At 46.8% G+C, this 24207-nt stretch overlaps 1 protein-coding gene across 1 annotated transcript in view; it reads left to right on the forward strand.

The window, feature by feature from the left end:
- The window catches only part of LOC115465264, a 166635-nt gene that overhangs the window by 17374 nt on the left and 125054 nt on the right, over positions 1-24207 (forward strand). Inside the window, exons 4-10 of the mRNA XM_030195666.1 lie at positions 6333-6421; positions 9282-9417; positions 14272-14478; positions 14593-14826; positions 16575-16673; positions 19582-19782; positions 20572-20693. Coding sequence (XP_030051526.1) covers positions 6333-6421; positions 9282-9417; positions 14272-14478; positions 14593-14826; positions 16575-16673; positions 19582-19782; positions 20572-20693 — 1088 coding nt within the window. The remainder of the gene's footprint in view (positions 1-6332; positions 6422-9281; positions 9418-14271; positions 14479-14592; positions 14827-16574; positions 16674-19581; positions 19783-20571; positions 20694-24207) is intronic.

The following is a 24207-nucleotide window of genomic DNA, read 5'->3' on the forward strand; positions in this document are numbered from 1 at the left end:
ACACACAGATGACCGATGCTAGGAATACACAGATGACCCATGATAGGAACACACATAAGTGACTCATGCTAGGAGCACACAGATGACCCATGCCAGGAACACACACAGATGACCCATGCTAGGAACACACAGATGACCCATGCTAGGAACACACACAGATGACCCATGATAGAGGCACACAGATGCCCCTGCTAGGCTCATGCTAGGAGCGCACAGATGACCCGTGCTAGGAGCACACATGTGACTCACGCCTTGTCTTCAGGAAGCCCATTTCACCTTGCCACCAACAGCCCATCTGTCCTCATCTATCCCTGTGTCTGATACATTACCCACTCTCAAATGGTTCCTTACAGGCAATGGCGTATCTAGGACTGAATGGGCCCTGGGCGGATAAATTAAGGTGGTCCTCCTATAATACCATCTTTTTCAAGGTAGGGGGACCGGAGAGAGGGGGAAGAGGAATCTCTTCAGAGTTCCAGTGTACAAACACAATCGAGCCCTATATAGAAAACCTGTAATAGACATAGAAACTGAAATGCAAGATGTACATTTCCCAAAACTCACATATTACAAATTCTACCTTTCTTGTCTCTTCTCTGCTTTTCTCTGATTTTTCTAAATTTTTCGAAAGCTAATCAAGAAATGTATTAAGTTATGTCCAATAAAAAAGGTATCATCTTATTTTCTTTTCCATGTTTTATTTTGTTTGATTTCTATAGATTCTACATGGAATGTTGCTATTCCACTAGCAACATTCCATGTAGAAGTCGGCCCTTGCAGATCACCAATGTGGCCGCGCAGGCTTCTGCTTCTGTACGTGCAGGACGTCAGACTCACAGAAACAGAAGCCTGCGCAGCCTTCTACATGGAATGTTGCTAGTGGAATAGCAACATTCCATGTAGAATCTCAAAGAGTAGCAACATTCCATGTAGAATCTCCAATAGTATCTATTTTACTGTCATAGTAATGCTTGAATGTTTTCACTTATATACACTGTCAGCTAGCACATTTGCTTATTTCCGATCTGACGAAGAAGGGCAACCTTCGAAAGCTAATCAAGAAATGTATTAAGTTATGTCCAATAAAAAAGGTATCATCTTATTTTCTTTTCCATGTTTTATTTTGTTTGATTTCTATTGATAACCTTAAGAGTGGACTAACACGGCTACCACACCTCTCTGATTTTTCTTAAATCTCTTCCAGGGTCTTCTGTCCTTTTGATGTTTCTTCTCTCTTTATTCCCACTATCCATCTTTCCTTGCATCCATATTCCAGCATCTACCCTCTGTGCCCCTATCCCTGAACAACCCCCCTCCCATGTTCAGCACCTGCCTTCTCAATGTCCTTATCCCTCCCCTTATCCAGTACCTCTTCTTGTCTCTGGGATCCTTCTTTACCCAGCATTTCTTCTGTGTCCCTTTCTCTCCACTTATCCAGCTTGTTGCTTTTCTCTTCCCCTCCTTCCATAGCCGCCAACCTAGGCCCATCTTCTCTCTCCCTACCTCTCTCTCTCCCTCCCCACCTCGGCATCACTGTCTCCCTCAGTTGGTCTAGTGTATCTCCTCTATTGGTCTACTTTATCCAGTTTCTCTCTTTTTTCTCTCCACTTAATCCAGAGTCTAGCGTCTCCCCCCCCCCCCCCCCCCTTTTCCAGTCTCTCTCTCTCCCCTCCAGTCAGCTCTGGGTCCAGCATCATCTCTCTCCTTTTCTTCCCCAGATCTCTCTCTCTCTCTCTCTCTCTTCCCTCTGCACCTATTTCCCCAAGCCCCCTCCCCCCCTGGTCCTGGTACCTCTCTCTTTTTGTGGTTTGGCATCTCTATAAGCCCTCCTTTCTCAACCCCCCTCACAGATCCCAGCATCTCTCCCCTTCTCCCCCTCTCACAAGTCTTGGCATTTCTCCTTCTCTCCTCTTCTTCTCCCTGACAGTTCTGGCATTTCTCCTTCTCTCTCCTCACCCCCCCCCCCCATGGCAGGTCCGATATAACCCCTCCTCCCCACAGGTCCCAGCATCTCTCCCCTCCCCCCTGACAAGTCTTGGCATTTATCCTTCTCTCTCCTCACACTCCCCTCCCCCATAGCAGGTCTGATATCGCCCCTCCCCCACAGGTCCCAGCATCTCTCCTCTTCTCCCTCCCGACAAGTCCTGGCATTTCTCCTTCTCTCTCCTCACAGTCTCCCCCCCATGGCAGGACCGATATCACTCCTTCCCCCCCCCCCACCACAGGTCCCAGCATCTCACCCCTTCTCCTCCCTAACAAGTCCTGGCATTTCTCCTTCTCTCTCCTCACCCCCCCCCCCCCCCCATGGCAGGTCCGATATCGCCCCTCCCCCCACAGGTCCCAGCATCTCTCCCCTTTCCCCCCCTGACAAGTCATGGCTTTTCTCCTTCTCTCTCCTCACACTCCCCCCCACCCATGGCAGGTCCAATATCACCCCTCCCCCCCACAGGTCCCAGCATCTCTCTAACCTCCCTCTCCTCCCTTCATGGCCCTTGAAACCTTTGGGCAGCAGGCAGAGGCAGCCAGACTGTCTCCAGTCAGTGCCGCCAGGGTCTTTCATCTGCTGTGTCCTGCCCACAGGAAGTAACATCTGAGAGGTGGGACACTGCAGTGGAAAGACCCTAGTGGTGCCGGCTGGAGGCAATTTTTCTATCTTGCTGCCTCTGCTGACTGCCTGCCCACCACAGGTTTCAGGGGGGATACTGGACCTTTGGGGGGGGGGAGAGAGGGAGTAGAGAAAGGGGGTGAGATGCCAGGACCTGTGAGGGGGGAAGGAACAGTGGGCAGCCCCTACTATTGGCTGGCCCTGGGCATTTTTCTAGGCTTGCTCAATGGTAGCTACACCCCTGCTTACAGGTTGTCGAGAAGTCAAATCCAACTGTACTTTTCCGTTAATTTATTTATTTATAGCACTTGATATACCGCAAGTGATCCCTAAGGCAATTATTCGGTTTACAATTTCTATCACAGGTACTTTGCACTGTCCCTAAGTTATATATTGTACCTGGTGCTAAGTGACGTGCCCAGAGTCACACGGGGCTGCAGAGGAAACTAAACCTGGTTCCCCAGGATCTTAAGCCACTGCCAACCATCAGGCAGCAGCAGGAATCGAACCCAGTTCCCCAGGTCCACAACCTGCTGCACTAACCATTAGCCCATCCTATATAATAAAAGGCACCTCCAACATTCTGAAGCTGACTGCATGGCTGAGGCATTCCTGCTCTCTGTATCCATCTCCTGAATTGACATCACGTACTTCCGGGTTCATCACAAGCAGAAGTGACCAACCACACGCGGTTTCTCGGCTTCAGAATGTTGGAGGTGCATTCTATTAAATAGGATTGGTCAGTGTCCTGCACAGTAATGCTCAGACACCAGAGAGAGAGGGGGGGGGGGGGGTCTGACACCAGACAGGGAGGAGGCGGTACCTCTGTCACACACACTCTCTCTCTCTCTCACAGTCAATGTCTTTCTCTCTCTCACTCTCACAATCTGTCTCTCACACTGTATCACATTCACTCTCTATGTGTCACATAGTCACTCACACACTCTCTTGGTCTCATACACTCAGTCTCACAGAGAGTTTGTATCTCAAACACACTCTCTCTCCCTCTCACACACTGTCTCTCTCTCTCACAGTCAATGTCTTTCTCTCTCTCACTCTCACACACTCTATGTCTCACACTGTATCACATTCACTCTCTATGTGTCACACAGTCACTCACACACTCTCTTGGTCTCATACACTCAGTCTCACAGAGAGTCTGTGTCTCACACACACACTCTCTCTCTCTCTCTCTCTCTCTCACACACACTCTCTCTCTCTCTCTCTCACAGTCAATGTCTTTCTCTCTCTCACTCTCACACACTGTCTCTCACACACTCTATGTCTCACACTGTATCACATTCACTCTCTGTGTGTCACACAGTCACTCACACACTCTCTTGGTCTCATACACTCAGTCTCACAGAGAGTCTGTGTCTCACACACACTCTCTCTCTCTCTCTCTCCCTCTCACACACACACACTCTCTCTCTCTCACAGTCAATGTCTTTCTCTCTCTCACTCTCACACACTGTCTCTCACACACTCTATGTCTCACACTGTATCACATTCACTCTCTATGTGTCACACAGTCACTCACACACTCTCTTGGTCTCATACACTCAGTCTCACAGAGAGTCTGTGTCTCACATACACACACACTCACTCTCTCTCTCTCTCACATACTATCACATTCACTCTCTATGTGTCACACAGTCACTCACACACTCTCTTGGTCTCATACACTCAGTCTCACAGAGAGTCTGTGTCTCTCACACACACTCTCTCTCTTGCACACACTGTATCTGTGTGAAACACACTCTCTCTCTCTCACACACTGTGTCTCACATATGCACTTGCACACACTCTTATTCTCACATACACACTCTCTCTCTCACAGACACACTTGCACCCAGACTCACTCTCTCTCTCACACACACACACTCACACTCGCACATTCACTCTCACACACACACAGTCACTCTCACATACACTATCTCAAACATACAAACTCCGAGGAAAACCTTGCTAGCGCCCGTTTCATTTGTGTCAGAAATAGGCCTTTTTTACTAGTAAGCAATAAACACCCATATACAGTCACAAACACACAATCACACATCTACATCCCCATAGCCACATAAGAATCGCCAAACTGGGTCAGACCAATGTCCATCTAACCCAGTATCCTGTTTCCAACAGTGACCAATCCAGGTCACAAGTACCCGGGCAGAGTCTAAAAAAAAAAGTAACAAGATACCATGCTACCGACCCCCAGGGATAAGCAGTGACTTTCTCCGGGTCTCCCTTAATGATAGAGTAGCCCAGGGGTTAGAGCACTGGATTGGCAACCATGGAAGCCTGGCTCAAATCCCACTACAGCTCCTTGTAATCTTGAACAAGTCACTTAATCTGCCACTACTTCAAGTACAAACTTAGATTTATTTATTGTAAGCTCCTTCCCCCCAGGACAGGGAAATGCCCAGTGTACACCTTGAGCTACTACTAAAAAAAGGTGTGAGCAAACTGAAATAAATGGTTTATGGACTTTTCCTCCAAGAATTTGTCCAAACCTTTTATTTAACCCAGCTATATTAACTACTTTTACTACTTGCTCCAGCAACGAGTGCCAGAGCTTAACTATATGTTGAGTGAAACAATATTTTCTCCTATTTGTTTTACATTACTTTGTAATTTCGTGGAGTGTCTCCTGGTCTTTGTACTTTTTGAAAGTGTAAACAATCAATTCACATTTACTTGTTCTACTCCAGTCAGGATTTTATAGACCTCATCTCCCCCCTCTGCCATCTCTTCTGCAAGCTGCAGCCTTTCCTCATATGAGAATCGTTCCAGCCCCTTAATCATTTTGGTTATGCTTCTTTGTAAGTTTTCCTGTTCCACTATATATTTTTTTGATACGATGACCAGAATTGCACACAATACTCAAGGTGCAGCCTCCTCACCATGGAGCAATACAGAGACATTACAGTATCCTCTGTTTTATTCTCTGTTCCCTTTCTAATAATTCCTAAAACTCTGTTTGCTTTTTTGGCTGAACTGAAGATTGCAACATATTGTGATGACACCTAAATCCATTTCTTCGGTCATGACGCCTAATGTTGAACCTAACATCATCATCATCACACACACACTGTCACACACCTTACACCTAGATACCCACGCATACACACAGATACACACATTCGCTGCATCAGCAAAATAGAGCTCTGTAGTAAGAGCTTGGAGAAAAGACGGCTGAGGGGAGATATGATAGAGGTCGATAAAATACAGAGTGGAGTGGAATGGGTAGATGTGAATCACTTGTTTACTCTTTCCAAAAATACTAGGACTAGTGGGCATGCAATGAAGCTACAAAGTCGTAAATTTAAAACGAATCAGAGAAAATATTTCTTCCGTCAATGTGTAATTAAACTCTGAAATTCATTGCCAGAGAATGTGGTAAAAGTAGTTAGCTTAGCGGGGTTTAAAAAAGGTTTGTATAGCTTCCTAAAAGAAAAGTCCATAAGGCATTATTAAAATGGACTTGGGAAAATCCACTGCTTATTTTTGAGATAAGCAGCATAAAATGTATTGTACTGTTTTGGGATCTTGCCAGGTACTTGTGACCTGGATTGGCCACTGTTGGAAACAGGTTGCTGGGCTTGATGGATCTTTGGTCTGTCCCAGTATGGCAACACTTATGTACTTATATACTTATGCACTAAATATGCTAACAGTGCATAACATCTCACTTTCCATCTCTCTCTCATTCTCTACCACCATCTGTCAGGGACTGCCACTGCCAGAGAGTGAGAAGGACACAGACATTGGGGATGTCTGGAAGCATCCCCTGTCCCCCAGGAAGAAGCAGGAAACAGGGTACGTTCCAGAAATGTGGTGTTCCCACCCTATGGGCTACAGCCAAACCAGATCAAAAGCTATAGGCTGTTGACACTGTGAGGGCTTGTGATGGTATCTTGAACTGGAGAGGGTGAAGATCCAGTGCTTGTAATGGTCATTGGCTCAGATGTTAGGGGATGATTTGGATGGTTTTTTGCTTGGTTTTGGTTTTTGGTTGTTTTTTTAGTTTTGTATTGTTGTTTTTTTTGGTAATTTTTTTAGTTTAATTTTTGGGTTTTTTTTGTTTTTGTTTTTAGTTTAGTTTTGTTGTTGTTTTTTTGTTAGTTTTTGGAGTTTTTTGGTTGTTGTTTTTTTTTTAGTTTAGTTTTGTTGTTTGCTTCCTCTGAATCACTTCTCAATGGCTGTCAGACACCACGTGTTGGACTTCTGGCCTTGCTGCCACCCAACCTCCTGTTACTGCATCATAAACCTTCCACCAGAATCTTGGTTCAGTTTTATCTACAATCATAGAAAATTTGGCAGAATAGATGGGCCTTATGGGCTTACCTGTTAACCATCTTTTATGTTTAAACCTGGGCTTTCCAAATCTGTTCTAGGAACCCCATAGCCAGTTAGATTTTCAGGATACATGAAATGCATATACATGAGATATGGTTGCATAAGGGGTAGGTGGGACAGTGTGGGAGAGTTCCAATCTTTCTGTTTGTTATAAGATTTTATAATTTAATGATATATAAGATAAATGAATAAATAATAAAATGAGATAAATGGGCATCATCAAAAGCTCCACCACCGCCAACTCCAGGCTCCGCTCATTCTGCCTCGCCTCACCCTATGCTTGGAATAAACTTCCTGAGCCCTTACGCCAAGCCCCCTCCCTACCCATCTTCAAATCCTTGCTCAAAGCCCACCTCTTCAATGTTGCTTTTGGCACCTAACCTTTATACCTTTCAGGAAATCTAGACTGCCCCTATTTGACTGACTGTACATTTGTCCTTTAGATTGTAAGCTCTTTGAGCAGGGACTGTCCTTCTATGTTAAATTGTACAGCGCTGCGTAACCCTAGTAGCGCTTTAGAAATGTCAAGTAGTAGTATGCACATTTATCTCATGCAAATTCCTTGTGGGTATCCTTGGGTGGTGTAACTCGTGTCTCACCCAGGTTAACCCTGGACCTAGGTCTCAGAGGGACACTTTCACACTGCTTCATTTCCACAGCTTCTGCTCACTCTCAGGCCGTGCACACCTCACACTTTCTCCCATTTTCCGCTCCAGTCGAGCTTTGGTAGACACTTATCTAATTCCGGGTTCCATTCAACTTTTCACGTGACACTCCAGGAGGCTTAAGTATAACTTGAACTTTTATTTGCCACTTCAGCAGCTGGCAATACCCTTGATTCAACAATCTTCAACACAGTCAATGAAGTAGCTGCTCCTATAATTCACGGTCAGACTTCAGTCAAAGTGGGGGCATCTTTTACCCTACACCTTTCAGGAGTATTTGCAAGGACCAGTTTCTTTCCAGGGCTATGCACATAGGAACAACCTTTCTATGCCTATCCTGCAGCCAGATGTAACCCCAGGGCTGATTTCTCCTCCTGATGTACTCTGCTACCACCAGGTCTGGACCTTTTATAGCTGTCCTTTCTTGGGTATCACCTTGCAGGTAACACCCCAGCCGTGGGTAGGGTTACCATATATCCGGATTTACCCGAACATGTCCTCTTTTTGAGGACATGTCCGGGCGTCTGGACGGGTTTTGCCAGTCCGCCCGTTTGTCCAGATTTCTGGACAAATGGGTGGGCGGCAGGCCTATCCTAGCCTCCCGTTCCCTTACTTACTATCTACTGCCCTGGTGGTCTAGTGACCTCTTCGGGGCAGGAAAGAGCCCCCTCTTTCCTGCCTGGAGCTCTGTCCTTGCCCTGCATCCTGTTGCTGTGACAGTCTCGGGATTCAAAATGGCTGCCAAGAGTTGAAGTGGCCTAGCGAGACTTCAACTCTCGGCGGCCATTTTGAATCCCGAGACCGTCACAGCAACAGGATGCAGGGCAAGGACAGAGCTCCGGGCAGGAAAGAGGGGGCTCTTTCCTGCCCCGAAGAGGTCACTAGACCACCAGGGCAGTAGATAGTAAGTAAGGGGAGGGGAGGTGACCCGGAGGAGGGGAGGTGACGGGAGGTGGCACGGGAGGGGAATATGTGAACCAGTGGGAGGGGAGGTGAATATGTGACAGGAGGCGGGGTGAGGATGCGAAAGGGGTGTGGTGTGGGCGGGGCAGGGGGCGGGACATGTGTCCTTTTTTGAGAGGACAAAATATGGTAACCCTAGCCGTTTGCAGACCGTGTCCTACCCTGAGCCTCACTTACGGGCCGGACTCTTCAATCCACCCGAAGTTCTGGCTCCTTCACCGGTTGTTACGAATTTGACAGCAACTGTCCCTTGAATTTATCCGAACTGGAGCTGGTACTTCAGAACCCCCCTTAATTCTTCTGCAGGTCACTTGGCAGGGGGCTTGTAGGCAACTCAAAACTTAGGCAACCAACCAAGGACACTTTCCCGCTCTAATCCTGTCCTTTCATTTCCTCCCAAACTCCTCCCAAGCTGTAATTCTACAAAATCAGGGGCACTATTCTTCTGTATTTTATTTCATACACCCTCCCATGGGCTGGGGCTTTCTCCCACCCAGGGACCTCCCAGTGACTCTACCAGACTTATCCTTTTCAATAATTCCCAACCTAACCGGGCCGGGTTACAGTAGCATCCTACATCGGCATCCAGCCGCCCCAGAACAGGCGAACCCCTTTGGGAAAACGGGTCCCCGGCCGTGAAAAACTCAGCAGCCAGATTTTTATAGTGTCTTGTCTTTTTTTCTCTGGAAAAGGTACTGCTACCAGACCACCCTGCAGCTGCTGGGATTAGATGAGGAGAAACATGACAGCACCAAGGACCCAGTTATGTTGCACGGGGCCTACCTGTCTTTCCTGTACCTGCGTCACCTGAGAATCCGGGAGCTTCAGGTAAAGCGGTGACCTAAAAACCATTTGAAAACCCTTCCTCCCTCAGGTTCTGTGATAATAGATAAGCCACTACTTCCTGGGCTTCAGTTCTAATCCCCACTGATTCTGTGTCACCCTGTGTGAGCCACTTTCTCTTCCTGTGCCTCAGTTCAAATCCTCGCTCACTCTACCAATGACTCTGTGTAGGTCCCTGGTAAAAACACTGCTCTGAACTGCCTCCAGGCTACCTCTGTCCTTCTGAACTGAGATAGAGCTGAGGTGGTAAGAGACAGAACTGCCAAAATATTGCAGGGTGTGAGATGAGTTGTATAAATCTAAGAAGAAGTACCCTAGAGGAGACATTCACATTCCTGAAAGATATTGGTAATGTACAAGCAGTGTGGTGAAGTAGCCTAGTGGTTAGTGCAGTGGACTTTGATCCTGGGGAACTGAGTTCAATTCCCATTGCAGCTCCTCGTGACTCTGGGCAAGTCACTTAACCCTCCGTTGCCCCTGGTACAAAATAAGTACCTGAATATATGTAAACTGCTTTAAATGTAGTTGCAAAAACCTCAGAAAGGCAGTATATCAAGTCCCAGTTCCCTTTCCCTATTTCCCTTATGACATCACAATATCAGAAGTGAGCCAAGTGTCGGGCAATCAAGCCATTGTGACATCACTGATGAGGTTGGCTCTTATTGGTGGAATGAGTGGAGGAGTAGCCTAGTGGTTAGTGCAGTGGACTTTGATCCTGGGGAACTGTATTGGGCAGTCAAGCCATTGTGACATCACTGATGAGGTTGCCTCTTATTGGTGGAATGAGTGGAGGAGTAGCCTAGTGGTTAGTGCAGTGGACTTTGATCCTGGGGAACTGGGTTCAATTCCCACTGCAGCTCCTTGTGACTGTGGGCAAGTCACTTAACCCTCCGTTGCCCCTGGTACAAAATAAGTACCTGAATATATGTAAACCGCTTTGAATGTAGTTGCAAAAACCTCACAAAGGCGGTATATCAAGTCCCATTTCCCATTCCCATTCCCAAACCTCTTTCAAGAGAAAGGAAGCTGTTGAACAGGGCTCATGGTGAACAGCTCTGAGACATTATTCAGTGGAATCTAGTTAATTGGGGCAAATCCTGGAGAACAAAAAAAAAATCAAGGATATATCCAGAATTTGCTTTGCTTATTTGGGAAATCCTGCCAGTTACAGTGGTGTGAAAAAATGTTTGCCCCTCCCTTCCTGATTTCCCCCAATTATTGCATATATGTCACACTAACCTACCCGTTTACAAAGCTTCACCAGCTGCTCCCGTATAACCAGTGGTGTAGCTACGTGGGGCCACGGGGGCCTGGGCCCCGTAGATTTGGCCCTGGACCCCCCTGCCGACGACCCTCTCGACCCCCCCCTCCCACCGCCAATCCTCCCCTGCCTCCGTTGCCTTGCAGGACATCAGACTCACAGAAACAGAACGAAGCCTTGCGCCGGAAGAAGAGGACCTCGGCTGGTGGGGGTTGGGGTCCGCCGCCAGCAAAGGTAGGCTGCGGTGGGGGTCGAGAGGGTAGTCAGCGGCAGGGGGGTCGGCGGCGCCGGGGGGGGGCTAAAATGTGCTCCCTCAGCTCGGGCTCTGGACCCCCTCCCGCCAAAGTCTGGCTACACCCCTGCATGCAACAGTGCCGACGCAGCCCATTCAAAGTGAAAGGCTGTGTCGGCATTAGCGCACGGCATTCACTACCACGGCTTAGTAAATGGGGTAAATGGTGTCTGCTGTCCTTCAAAGATCTGAATAAGAACACTGCTAAGTACGTTCTAATTCTTATTCTTAATATCTCAACTGTATGGCTACAGGTTTACGCTTTAGACTTCAATTACTTACCATGTTTCCCCGAAAATAAGACACTGTCTTATATTAATTTTTGCTCCCAAAAGTGCGCTAGGTCTTATTTTCAGGGGCTGTCTTATTTTATGGGGAAACATCGGGGTTGGATCGGGGTTGGCCCGCCCGCCCTCCATCGCTCCCGGAACTAACCTTAAACGCCTCCTTTCACCTTTGCAGCAGCAGGGCAGGCCACTTCTTCCTTCCATGTCCTGCCCTTGCCTGACGTAACGTTCGCGAGGGCGGGGCACAGAAGGAAGGAGAGGTCTGCCCTGCTGCTGCTTGCTGCAAAGGTGAAAGGAGGCATTTAAGGTTAGTTCCGGGAGCGACGGAAGGTGGGTGGAGGGGGGGCCCAGCGACCTCGGGTGGGGGGCGGCCCGGGGGTGGCATTGTCCGGCTCTCGGCGGCCCTGCTTTCAAACAAAAATTTGCTAGGTCTTACCTTCGGGGGAGGCCTTATATCTACCAATTCAGGAAAACCTCTACTAGGTCTTATTTTCGGGGGATGTCTTACTTTCGGGGAAACAGGGTAGTTAAATTGTACTGGCTGTGTATCTATATTATGGTGTACTTCTCTGTCTTCTAACCTAGACCAAAACTGCCTAGCGAACTGTCTCTGGTCTTTAACATTACTAGCTCTTGCTAAAGTTTTCTACCTTTGGCTACTGAACTGTAGACAAGCTCTGCAAGGTTTATTTCTTAGGTAAGAGAGTAGCTGTTAGTCTTACAGCTGGTTTAATTTGCAGTCAGAGATTACTACGTTAAAGAAACTGCAATATTTATTGGGAATATTTGGTATTAATAGGAGAAAAGCTTTGTATTCTATTTATTTAACAAAATGTATAGCCCATACATCTAAACATCTGAGCAGGTTACAATAAAACAAAAATCATCATAATCACAAACACAATTAAAACAATAACAAATCTAATCACAGAAACCCCCATATTCCCAAACCCCATCTAAAAACCAGAAAAAGCCTTACGGAACAATAGAGCCTTCAATTGTTATCTATACAAAGGCAAACAAGACATTTGACGCGAGGTCAAAGGAAGAGCATAGTAACATAGTAGGTGACGGCAGAAAAAGACCTGTACGGTCCATCCAGTTTGCCCAACAAGATAAACTCATAAGCGCTACTTTATATGTATACCTGACCTTGATTTGTATCTGCCATTTTCAGGTCACAGACCGTATAAGTCTGCCCAGTACTAGCCCCGCCTCCCAACCACCAGCCCCACCTCCCAACCATCAGCCCCGCCTCCCAACCACGGTGCTGCTACCCAATCTCCGCTAAGCTTCTGAGGATCCATTCCTTCTGAACAGGATTCCTTTATGTTTATCCCATGCATTTTTGAATTCTGTTACTGTTTTCATCTCCACCACCTCCCGCGGGAGAGCATTCCAAGTATCCACCACTCTCTCCGTGAAAAAATACTTCCTGACATTTTTCTTGATTCTGCCCCCCTTCAATCTCATTTCATGTCCTCTAGTTCTACTGCCTTACCATCTCCGGAACAGATTCATTTGCGGATTAATACCTTTCAAATATTTGAACGTCTGTATCATATCACCCGTTTCTCCTTTCCTCCAAGGTATACACGTTCAGGTCAGCAAGTCTCTCCTCATACATGTTGTAATGCAAATCCCATACCATTTTTGATTTTGTTGCAAATTGTCTCATTGCTTGTCCCTACTAGAGAATATTTTAATACTGGTACTTGGCTGAATCACTTTGAAATTTATAGTCCCACCTACCCTCCACACATCCGACCCACTACAACCCAATCTCAGTTACATACAGGTAATCTTACAGATTATTAACCCTAAGACAAAAATAATACACAGGCAAAATTGCACTGTGGCGAAACAGGGGGTTTTCAAGCCTATGAATTGTAATATTTTCATGCAGTGTATTTCTCTTGTTTGGCCAGCAGGTGGTGTTTGTTCTGTGTTTTAAAACTGTTGCAGTGAAAGATGTTTTCTTTTCAGTTTAGCCCTGTGGAAAGGCAACCTGCAGTGTCATTGACCAGATACTTTCAAAGTTGGTGCTCTGGGCTCTGATTAGCCCTGCAGTTCAAAATTCAGCCAGGAGGTACTGGATATTCCCCAGTCTCAGATAGGAAGTGCAGAGGGTAAACACCTCTGCCCTGAGGCCCTGTTCTAGAATTGTGAGCAGTTATTTTCCTGAAACTCCCCAGGTAGTGACAAAGTGTTTAGATAATTTTAATATTGATCCTTATTCAGTTACTTTATTGCTTGTTCTTTTTCAACCAGTTCTATATCGCCCACTGTTCAATTTCTGTGATAATAAACTCACTAGTTTATTAGCTCTGTTGTCTTGGACTGATTAAGAATTCTGGTGGCTTGTGTCTGTGAGTGCTTTCTAGGAACTGTGGGACCCCTGGCAGTGTGACCCCAGTGCCATAAAAATCACCAGGGAATAACTTGAGAGTGGGAGACTTGCCCAGAGGCAAGCGGAACCCAGTCAGAGGGAGGAGCCTGACCAGTGCTGAGGACAGACCCTCCAGGTAGCTGCAGTTGTTTCGTGACATATACGATCTAGGAAAATCAGAAACAAAATTTAATCATGTAGCGCACTCTGAATGATACTGGTAATAACCAGTTAGCAACACTATAGAAGCAAGTTGGTGCAAGTTATATGGAGACTTCCTTGCATTTATATGTGGTTCACAATTTAGGAGGCCCTTTACAAAACTGCGCTAGCATTTTTAGCTCGCAGTAAAAGCCATCTGGCAGTAAACACTGAGACGCCCCTACCAATATAATGGGTGTCTCAGCGTTTACCGCAAGCTAAAAACGCTAGCATGGCTTTGTAAAAGGACCCCTTAGTCTGCTAGCCTTATCAAAATCGAGTTGTCTAGTTCTGAAAATCAGTGTTAAGCTCCTAACTACTTTTCCCTACCCTGTTGTCTTTAGTCTTAATCCTGGTTTTTATTATTCCTGACCTGTGATCACCTCGTCATTTCCTTTGGTTCTTCCAGCGCTTCTGCCTGGGTATCCTAAACTATTTCCGATCTGTTGAGCGCAGCTTGACCATCAGCACGTGTAGCCTCAAGCTGAGTGCTGGGAAGCTGGTGTCTGCCCCCGGAGACCAACCCTGCTGGGTGGATGCAGCTCGAGGGGGCTCTGGTATTCCCGGAGGTTTGGGATCTCATCAGTATGCGCACTATACACCTGCCGACTTCCAGGTACAGCCTGCCTTAGAAACTAACTCAGGTACTGTGGTGCTTCTCTCGAAACCAAATGCTGTTCTGTGTCGAGGGACTCAAGACCGGGCATGTAACCCTTACCCTCCTCCCCAGGTGCAGAGTGTACAGTTCATGGAGTTCTCAGAGGCGGACAACCATGATGACTATTACAGCGTGGATGGCGATGGCTGCATGCACACGCAGGACCAGCGTGGTACTTACATCATGTATAACGTGGCCTTGAGTGACCTGAAGGAGCTGGAAGAGCAGTTGCTGCTGGTGGCCACTAAGTGCATGGAGAGAGCGAGAAGGACGGAAGGCAAAAGACCAGGTCATCAACACAGTTCTGTCTGTTCTACATGTGCCCATGTCCTTTATTGCAAACCTAGTTTTGGGTTATTGGACCTATAATGACTCAGAACCAAAATACTTCAAAGATTTTGCATATACAGTGATACCTTGGTTTTCGTCGATAATCCATCCGAAAACAATCGGCGAAATCCGAAACCGACGAAAACCGAGGCAATTATTTCCATATGATTCAATGAGCAGGAGAACGCGTGGGTCGCCCTTTGTTTTCGCAAAATTAGCAGCGAGGTCGCATGGGCAAGCCGATGAAATCCGAGACAAAGTTTTCGTGGAAAAAATCGACGAAAACCAAAACCGATGATAACCAAAGTCAACGAAAACCAAGGTATTACTGTATGTGAGAAATACAGGGTACGCTGAGCTTTCTTATCCCTCTGTATAGACTGGAGTACATTATGATGTCTTCAGGCATTGCTAAAGCTGCCTTGCTATTGGTGGAACTAGTGCACATTGTAATGTCATCAGGCACTGTTAAAGCTGCCTTGCTATTGGTGGAGCTAGTGCACATTGTGATGTCATCAGGCACTGTTAAAACTTTCTTGCTATTGGTGGAGATAGCCTGATGTCACCAAGTATAGCTTCAAAAAAGAAGCTTATGTATCCTTAGATATTTCTCCTTTACAAAAGAAACTCTCTGTGTAGTCATAATTAAAGGCACGCACCTCCGGATCTTGAAAAGTGTACATTTTATAAATAAATATATGAACACTTTTCAGAATCCAAAGTGTGTGCCTTTAATAAATATGTGAAGAGATGCAAAAATAATATCAAGATAGAAAACAGAGCAACAGAATCTAGAAGACTGCAGTGGTCATTTTGCACCAACCCCTGATGCAGCACTGATGAAACTCGGGGAATTGCGTTCTTGGAGGGAGGGGAGGGTGCTTGGATGTTACATAAGACAAATGGAAGTATATCTAGATAAGGCGATACAGCATTTGAAAAGCCATTTTTGAGACAAGTATCGCTGTGCCATTTCTCACATTTGGTCGATAATTATAATAGAGACTATACTATGCAAAAGTGTTTATGTTGTTGATCGTACATTGACTTCTCCATAACACCACAGGCACTGTTACACAGGAGGCTGCTCAGTGATTATATTCAAGTGAGAGTCAAGACAGGGGCGTAGCCAGACAACAGATTTTGGGAGGACCTAGGCAAGAAGTGGGTGGGCACCAAGTGTTCTCCCCTCACCACCACCAAAACAAATATCTCAGCTAGCAGGAAAACACTTCTTTCCACCTTGATAGTCTGCAGCAGGCATGCGCTGAAAACGGAGCATGCGCAGGTGCCGGTATCATAGAGAGTTGTGTTTTTGTTACCATCAGCTTCAACTGGTGGAGCTTGGGATACCCACCAGCTACCACTAAACGTATGCTACTGTTGGGTGGGCCTCAGCCCTAAATGGGTGGGCCCTGGCCCACCCAGGCCCACCTGTGGCTACGCCACTGAGTCAAGATAACAGTTTTGAATACAAGGCTGTGTTAATGGCTCATGTTTGGAATGAGAGCTCCCCCGATCTTCACTTAAAATTATTTGTTGGACAATGATTTAATTTTGTTCGGCATAATGTTTAGGATTTTCTGTACACTATTGTTGATTTGAACCTGTTTTGGGGGGGGGGTGGGGGGTCTGTATGTTGTGTACTACAAGGAAGCCACATTTGTAATGATTGACTGGACTCTCTTCCTTTGGGTATTGTGCCAGGCCTCCGATCACGCAAGTGGGAGTCTAGGGATGAGGCTCATGCTACAGTGGATCGTTTTGCTGTGCTGCTGGACCTGTGGTACTGGGAGGCCGCTCTGCTCAAAGACAAGCAGCAGGTACAGGGGGGCAGCAGTAAGGGATGAGGGGATCCTCTGTTATACTGCACCAGGAAGCTTGTGTAAGCTATAGGTAGAAAGACTGCATTGGGAGAAGGGGGGTTAGTGGTAAGAGCTGAGGGAGGATTATTGTGTTACACTAGGAACACAGACTGTATTAGGGGAAGTGGGGGGTTGTGGTAAGAGCTGGGGGGTTACTGTGTTACACTGGATACAGAGACTACATTTGGAGATGGGGGGGTTAGTGGTAAGAGCTGGGGGGTTACAACTACTACTTATCATTTCTATAGCACTACTAGACGTACGCAGTGCTGTACACTTGAACATGAAGAGACAGTCCCTGCTCTACAGAGCTTACAATCTAATTAGGACAGACAAACAGGACAAACTGTGTTACACTAGGTACAGAGCAGAGACTATTGGGGGAAGTGGGTTAGTGGTAAGAGTTGGGGGGGGGAGATTACTGTGTTACACTAGGTACAAAGACTGTTGGAGAAGGGAGATAGTGGTAAGAGCTGGGGGGGGGGGGTTACTATGTTACACTAGGTACTGAGATTGTATTGGGGGAAGGGGGGTAGTGGTAAGAGCTAAGGCAATGCGGAGACATTGATGCCATGAGCTGTGATTTGCTACTACTCTGGGTATTTCATGCCTATTCTTAACTCCGTCCCATCTTTCCAAGCCATCAAAATAGTCCTTGATCAGGACACCACAGACTGCAAGTCCCTCCTAAGCTTGGAATTTGTGCATACCAAGTCTGGCCAGTAGGTGTCACTGTTGCATGATGCTTGGGGTTCCCTCTCCCTGAGGGCTGTGAGCACTGACTCTGCCAAGGAGGTTTAATAGACAGGAGATGAAATGATGTCAGAATGCAGCTCTCATCCCTGATCACTCAAAACGAAGCAATTAAACCTATGAGCTGCTGCATCCCTTGTCATTCTTTATTCTTGATGGTATCATTTTTATTTAATCTCACTTAGATTTTCAACCATGCCAGCTTGTGCAGCATACGGATGTACACAGAGGAAGTATAATAACGGAATAACTTTTCATAGGTAGAGTAGTAATTTGTTATAAATCTTAATCAGTGGTCAGTTGGAGGGGCTGGTTACAGGGACACCCTAGCACATGTTATATTAATTCGTGCAGACATTTTCTTTCTCCTGGTAATGGGCCACTAAAACAGACGTCATGTTATGAGAATCAGGTGCTCAACATTCAAAGTTTCTATCTATTTATTTGACATTCATATCCCACATTTAACAAGTATTAGGTTGGAACTGGGGACCATTTGAAAGCTTTTTTTCCCCCTGTGCCTAGATCAAAAGAGAAAGATGGTTTGTGGGAACTTGCTCCTTCTGTTTTGAAGAATGCAGTGATATATTATAAAAATGCACTTAATATTGTTTTATTACTATTACTTACTACTGGTTGATATACAGCAGAAGTTAACCAAGTCAACTTCATGCTTTGTAATATAACTTTTAATAGCATTTTCTCAATTATTACCCAAGCCTGAAACAGAAATAACAATCTAGGCAACACATTCATCTTCACCACTGCCATACGCCCCCACCAAGAAAGCCATAACCCCTTCCATCGGGACAACTCCACCCTAATTTGGTCTACTATCTTCCCACGGCCTCAACCCATTCATCTATGCAGATGATGTCACAATATACATACCTTACAAACATGACCTGACAGAAATCACCAACGAAATCAAGCTCAGCCTAAACATCATGGACTCATCGGCAAATGCATTTCAACTAAAACTCAATACAGAAAAAAACACACTGCCTCATCCTCTCATCCCAACACAATACGAACAAACCCACAAATATAAACACCCCAGACTACACCTTCCCTATCTCAGACAGCCTGAAAATCCTCAGCGTTACTATCGACCGTAACCTTACACTTGAGAGCCAAGTTAACTCTACAACTAAGAAAATGTTCCACTCAATGTGGAAACTCAAACGCGTGAAACCATTCTTCCCGAGGGAAACATTCTGCAACCTGATACAATCAATGGTACTAAGCCATGCGGACTACTGCAATGGAATCTATGCGGGATGCAAAGAACAACTCATAAAGAAACTTCAGACCGCTCAGACCGCTCAAAACACAGCAGCCAGGCTTATATTTGGAAAAACGCGATTCGAAAGCACCAAACCCCTCCGAGAAAATCTACACTGGTTACCAATCAAAGAACGTATTGCTTTCAAAATCTGCACCCTGGTCCATAAAATTATCTACAGCGAAGCCCTGGGATACATGACAGACCTCATAGACCTACACCAACAAGAAACACAATTAAATCAACATGAACATACCTACATTTCCACTACCCAAGCTGCAAAGGACTCAAATATTAGTCAACTTATGCAACCAGCTTCTCTTACATAAGCACACAGCCGTGGAACGCACTACCAAAAGCCGTGAAAACAACGAACGACCACATAAACTTCCGGAAATCACTAAAAACCAACCTGTTCAAAAAGGCATACCCTATCGACCCAACCTAAGTGCCTAAACCCTGCAACACAACGAAACCAAAGCTTGTAAAAGACACTACGTAACTCTTCCTCTCTACGATTCCCCAATGTGTCTATAACACATGAACCTTATCTGACCATAACATCTCTTTGTATTTGTTTTCTCTACCGGAAATGGCGAACGCCTTACGGTACTATGTAAGCCACATTGAGCCTGCAAATAGGTGGGAAAATGTGGGATACAAATGTAACAAATAAATACCGCTTTGTAGCGCTAATTCATAGGGAAATTGGATACAGTCACTAGGGTAAAACCATGACCGGCTTAGTCTGTCCAGATGACCTGCAGTCTGTGGTTAACCCTACTTCAACTTTGCTCATGGAAACCTGTCCTTAACCTATCCTTTCAGCTTCTTGACACCTATTATGAGGCTTACCAGCATGCTGTGGATCCAGAAGAGAGATTTAATTTGGCACAAGTGATAACCGACATCATGTACCGACGGCCACGCTTTGACTTTGGCAGGCGCTGTTTTGTGAGTGCGTACCAGGATGAATGCCTCTGCCTCCAGCTTCACCAGCAGCTCGTCAGGGATGTGTTAAACAAGCAGGTATTAGACAGCAAATACCATAGAAATGAAATGCAGCACAATCCTCCCCCAGCTAGAGGGCACCAAAACCATGAAAGGAGGCCGATGGACATTACTGGGCTTTATAACAATTATTGTTCTGATGTATCATAATAATTCACCGCTTACAGCCTAAATCTAACTGCAGAGGTATGAGAAAATGATCATTTTCTGCAAGGGGCGTTAGGGTCCATGAGCAGAAGGACCTAGGGGTGCCCATGCATGCCTAGAAGGGGCACTGAGGAGACTGTGCAGAACAGCAGTAGGGATTGCTGGGGAATCTGTGCAGAGAAGGTGGGGGATCCAGGGGTATATGTACACAGTTCAGGTCCTGAGGAAGAAAGGTATTCCCATGCAATTTGAGTTTCACCTTCATTGATCCTGGAAAGATAGAATAACCTCCTGTCCTGGCTATCCTACCAGCCAGGGATCTGTTGTATCTTCTGCCACTTCTCCAAGTACCAATCTCAATCTTGGAGATGTGTCAGGATAATGGACCTCCATAAGTCTCATAAAGATTACAGCCATCCCATCGCCCCTGGACACCATCCCCCAATATTCAGCTGGCGGCAGGCAGCGCAGTTAGCTGCCGCCGGTGGCGCTGTCCCCAAATATTTAATGCCAGGAGCCATTCCTGGCTGATTAAATAGCGCAGAAGATCGGGCCCCATGACTGATTTAAGGGTTCCTAGGTGTGTTTCATCTTGAGCGTCAACTTTTGTCATATACACCATGTTCACAGACCGATACTCAAGTGCTGGTATATTTACAGATTGATACCCAGCGGGAGTATGTCCAGAAGATTTGGCGAGAAGGGCAGCAAGGGGGCGTTGCAGAATTTGGTCTTCCCCTGAATGTCATTTCTAAGCAACTTGTCTCCATTAACAATAGCTGGTAAGTTCGTTCTCCACTTGGAGAGTTTGATCTCACGTGACTAGGAACTCCCTGGCATTTCAGACAGATTCAGCAGATGAAATCTCTGCGTAAGCCCTGATGGCAGCATTCAGTGTACAGCGAAGAAATGCCAGGCTGAGCAGTGTGCCCCCCCACCCCCCCAGGAAGCTGTGGACAAGAGAGAATTGCTGTGATGCCTTGTACAGTTCAAGCTTCTCCTACTAACCTACAAATACACTCGATCTGCAGCCCCTCCCTACCTCTCTACCCTCATCTCCCCCTACGTTCCTACCCGTAACCTCCGCTCTCAAGACAAATCCCTCCTTTCAGTACCCTTCTCCACCACCGCCAACTCCAGGCTCCGCCCTTTCTGCCTCGCCTCAACCCATGCTTGGAATAAACTCCCTGAGCCCATACGCCAGGCCCCCTCCCTGCCCATCTTCAAATCCTTGCTCAAAGCCCACCTCTTCAATGTCGCCTTCAGCACCTAAGCACCATACCTCTATTCAGGAATTCTAGACTGCCCCAACTTGACATTTCATCCTTTAGATTGTAAGCTCTTTTGAGCAGGGACTGTCCTTCTTTGCTAAATTGTACAGTGCTGCATAACCCTAGTAGCGCTCTAGATGTTAAGTAGTAGTAGTAGTTCGCTGTTACATTTTTCAGAGTGTATTTTTTTGTCCCACTTAGCTATGCTTGGCTCCAGCTTTCCCAGTTGCTTTCTGTTTTCCTAAGTGAGCAACATCCTCAAGCTACCCACCCCCTTCCCCCTTTATTTAGCCAGTAGGGACTCATGTTCCAGACAACTGAAGCAAGGAGGATTGACCTCACCTTGAAAGGTTCAGTATGGAAATACATAGTGGCATCCGTATTATTTTGGCCCAGCAACTTCCTTTGGCGTCTTTAGGCTTCCACCTCACTTGGAACTTCTTCCTGACAGTGGCAAGAGCCCTCACTTCCAACGATACAAGATTGTTATGTCACTTCATCATTCTTCAGTGAGGGATCATAGATCAAAGGTTCCCTCAAGAACCCAGTATGAGTGGGGATTCCCAACCTCACCCGCAACCCACCCAAGGTCATCCTTAGCTGGCTCCACAAGCAGAAGCTAGGCTCTGGGAATCAGGTATATCACCTAAATGACAGTACACAGTTTTGCTACTATGCTATCAGCCTTGCCCCTGGCAGCCATGTTTAAACCAGACTGTTATTTGAAAATGTGGGGTGTTCGCTTATTGAATCCAAATAGTCTGGAGTTACGTAACCAGTTGAATTACTTTTTTTATATTTCCAAGTGCTGTGGAGGACTTGCAGCCCATTTGCATATCCTCACAGCCTACTCCAGGGTAACTCCCAGTTCCTCCCCAATCTATCCAGGGCCTTCACTCCAGGTGCCTCACACCTAACGGTGTACAAAACATCTTCTCTGAACTATTTCTTTTCTCTCTCTGCTATTTCTTATGGCTCCAGTACAGTTCTTCTCATAGTAACATAGTAACATAGTAGATGACGGCAGAAAAAGACCTGCTTGGTCCATCCAGTCTGCCCAACAAGATAAACTCATATGTGCTACTTTTTGTGTATACCTTACCTTGATTTGTACCTGTCCTTTTCAGGGCACAGACCGTATAAGTCTGCCCAGCACTATCCCTGCCTCCCAACCACCAGCCCCGCCTCCCACCACCGGCTCTGGCACAGACCGTATAAGTCTGCCCAGCACTATCCCTGCCTCCCACCACCTGCTCTGGCACAGACCATATAAGTCTACCCAGCACTGTCCCCGCCTCCCACCACCAGCTCTGGCACAGACCGTATAAGTCTGCCCAGCACTATCCCCGCCTCCCAACCACCAGCCCCGCCTCCCACCACCGGCTCTGGCACAGACCGTATAAGTCTGCCCAGCACTATCCCTGCCTCCCACCACCTGCTCTGGCACAGACCATATAAGTCTACCCAGCACTGTCCCCGCCTCCCACCACCGGCTCTGGCACAGACCGTATAAGTCTGCTCAGCACTATCCCTGCCTCCCAACCACCAGCCCCGCCTTCCACCACCGGCTCTGCCACCCAATCTCGGCTAAGCTCCTGAGGATCCATTCCTTCTGAACTTTCCCTTTCCAATCTCTTTCTCCATCTGAAACCACTGTATACTGCAGGAACACATTGCCTACTTCCTTCTTTCATCATCTCACCATCCCTTTTCTCTTCTCCCTTCTTCTCAGCTCTCAGCCTTCAATTTTTCCTTCCTTTCATTCAACCATCTCCATTCTGTCTGAGTACATCTCATCTTTGTCGCTGTCATCATGTCTCTCCTACTCTTCTCCTTACTCTTTTGCTCTGTCACGTCTGTGGCCGTGCCCACCCTCATACTTACCCTGTTTCTGGGAGTCAGTGGCTGTGCTGGCTTCTGCTTGTCTCTGTGTCTGTCTCTGTCTTAGTTTCTCTCTGGCTCTGTGTGCTGATTGCCCTACTGAACCTCACCTGTGTGGGCTATGCCTCTTCCAAGATGGCTGCCGACTCCTCTATGCCAGTATCCAAGATGGCTCCTGCTTGTTCTTCCTGTGGGCTGACTTCTCTGAGTGTCAAGCCTCTGTTTGGATGCAGGGTGATTGCTGCAGCTGGGCCTCTGGTATTGAAGGGCTTTATTAATCACTTAGAGACTGCAGCCCTTGCCTTTCGTCTAAGGGCCCTGGTATGTAGAGTGCTCTGTACACTGCTACATTGTTTGTTCTGTGTATGTTTCTGGTGTTTGACTTGTTAGCTTGGGCACAGCTTTGCTTGTTAGCCTGTGTACAGCTTTACCAGATCTCCTGTGTTTGCTTAGTGTATGTTTCTAGTGTATGACTGGTTAGCTTGGGCATAGCTTTCTTGTTAGCTTGTGTACAGTTTCCTAGTCTTCTTGTGTTTAGCCTGCTGGTTTTCCCGTGTGTGTTTTCTTTTGCTTCTGGAGCTTCAGCCCTTGTTCAGTCTGTTGCCAGCACTCCTTGATACTGAAGCTCCAGCCTCAGCCTTGTTCCTTGACTTGACCATTGCTTTGAACCTGCCTTCTGCCGGAACCCAGACATTTCCTGCCTGTCTGCCTTGCTTTCGCTTAGGTGCCTGGGGGCACTCCTGGATCCTCATTCCTGCTGTTCCTGCTTGCAAGTTCCAGTTCCGGTTTTTCCTGTAAGTCCTGCCGGCTGCCCGAACCTGAGGGCTCAACCCTCGGGGAAAGGTGGCTAAACATAGGTGAAGCCTAGGTCCAGTGTGTTCCTGTCCAGTGGGTTCCGGTCCCGTGGGTTCCGCTCCTGTGTGTTCCAGTCCAGCTGGTTTCACTCCTGTATGTTCCAGTCCAGTGGGGCCACTCCAGTGTGTTCCAGTCCAGCGGGCTCCACTCCAGTGCGCACCCGTCCGGTGCGTTCCAGTTCCGTGTATTCCTGTGTAGAACTCCAGTCCGGGGTTCCGGTCCAGTCTTGTCTCGTCTCTACTTTGAAGGTGATCTTGACTGCCACTACCGCTCCACGGTAGTGGCCCAA

This window comes from Microcaecilia unicolor, chromosome 3, assembly GCF_901765095.1.
Source record: "Microcaecilia unicolor chromosome 3, aMicUni1.1, whole genome shotgun sequence".
In the NCBI taxonomy this organism is placed as follows: Eukaryota; Metazoa; Chordata; class Amphibia; order Gymnophiona; family Siphonopidae; genus Microcaecilia; species Microcaecilia unicolor.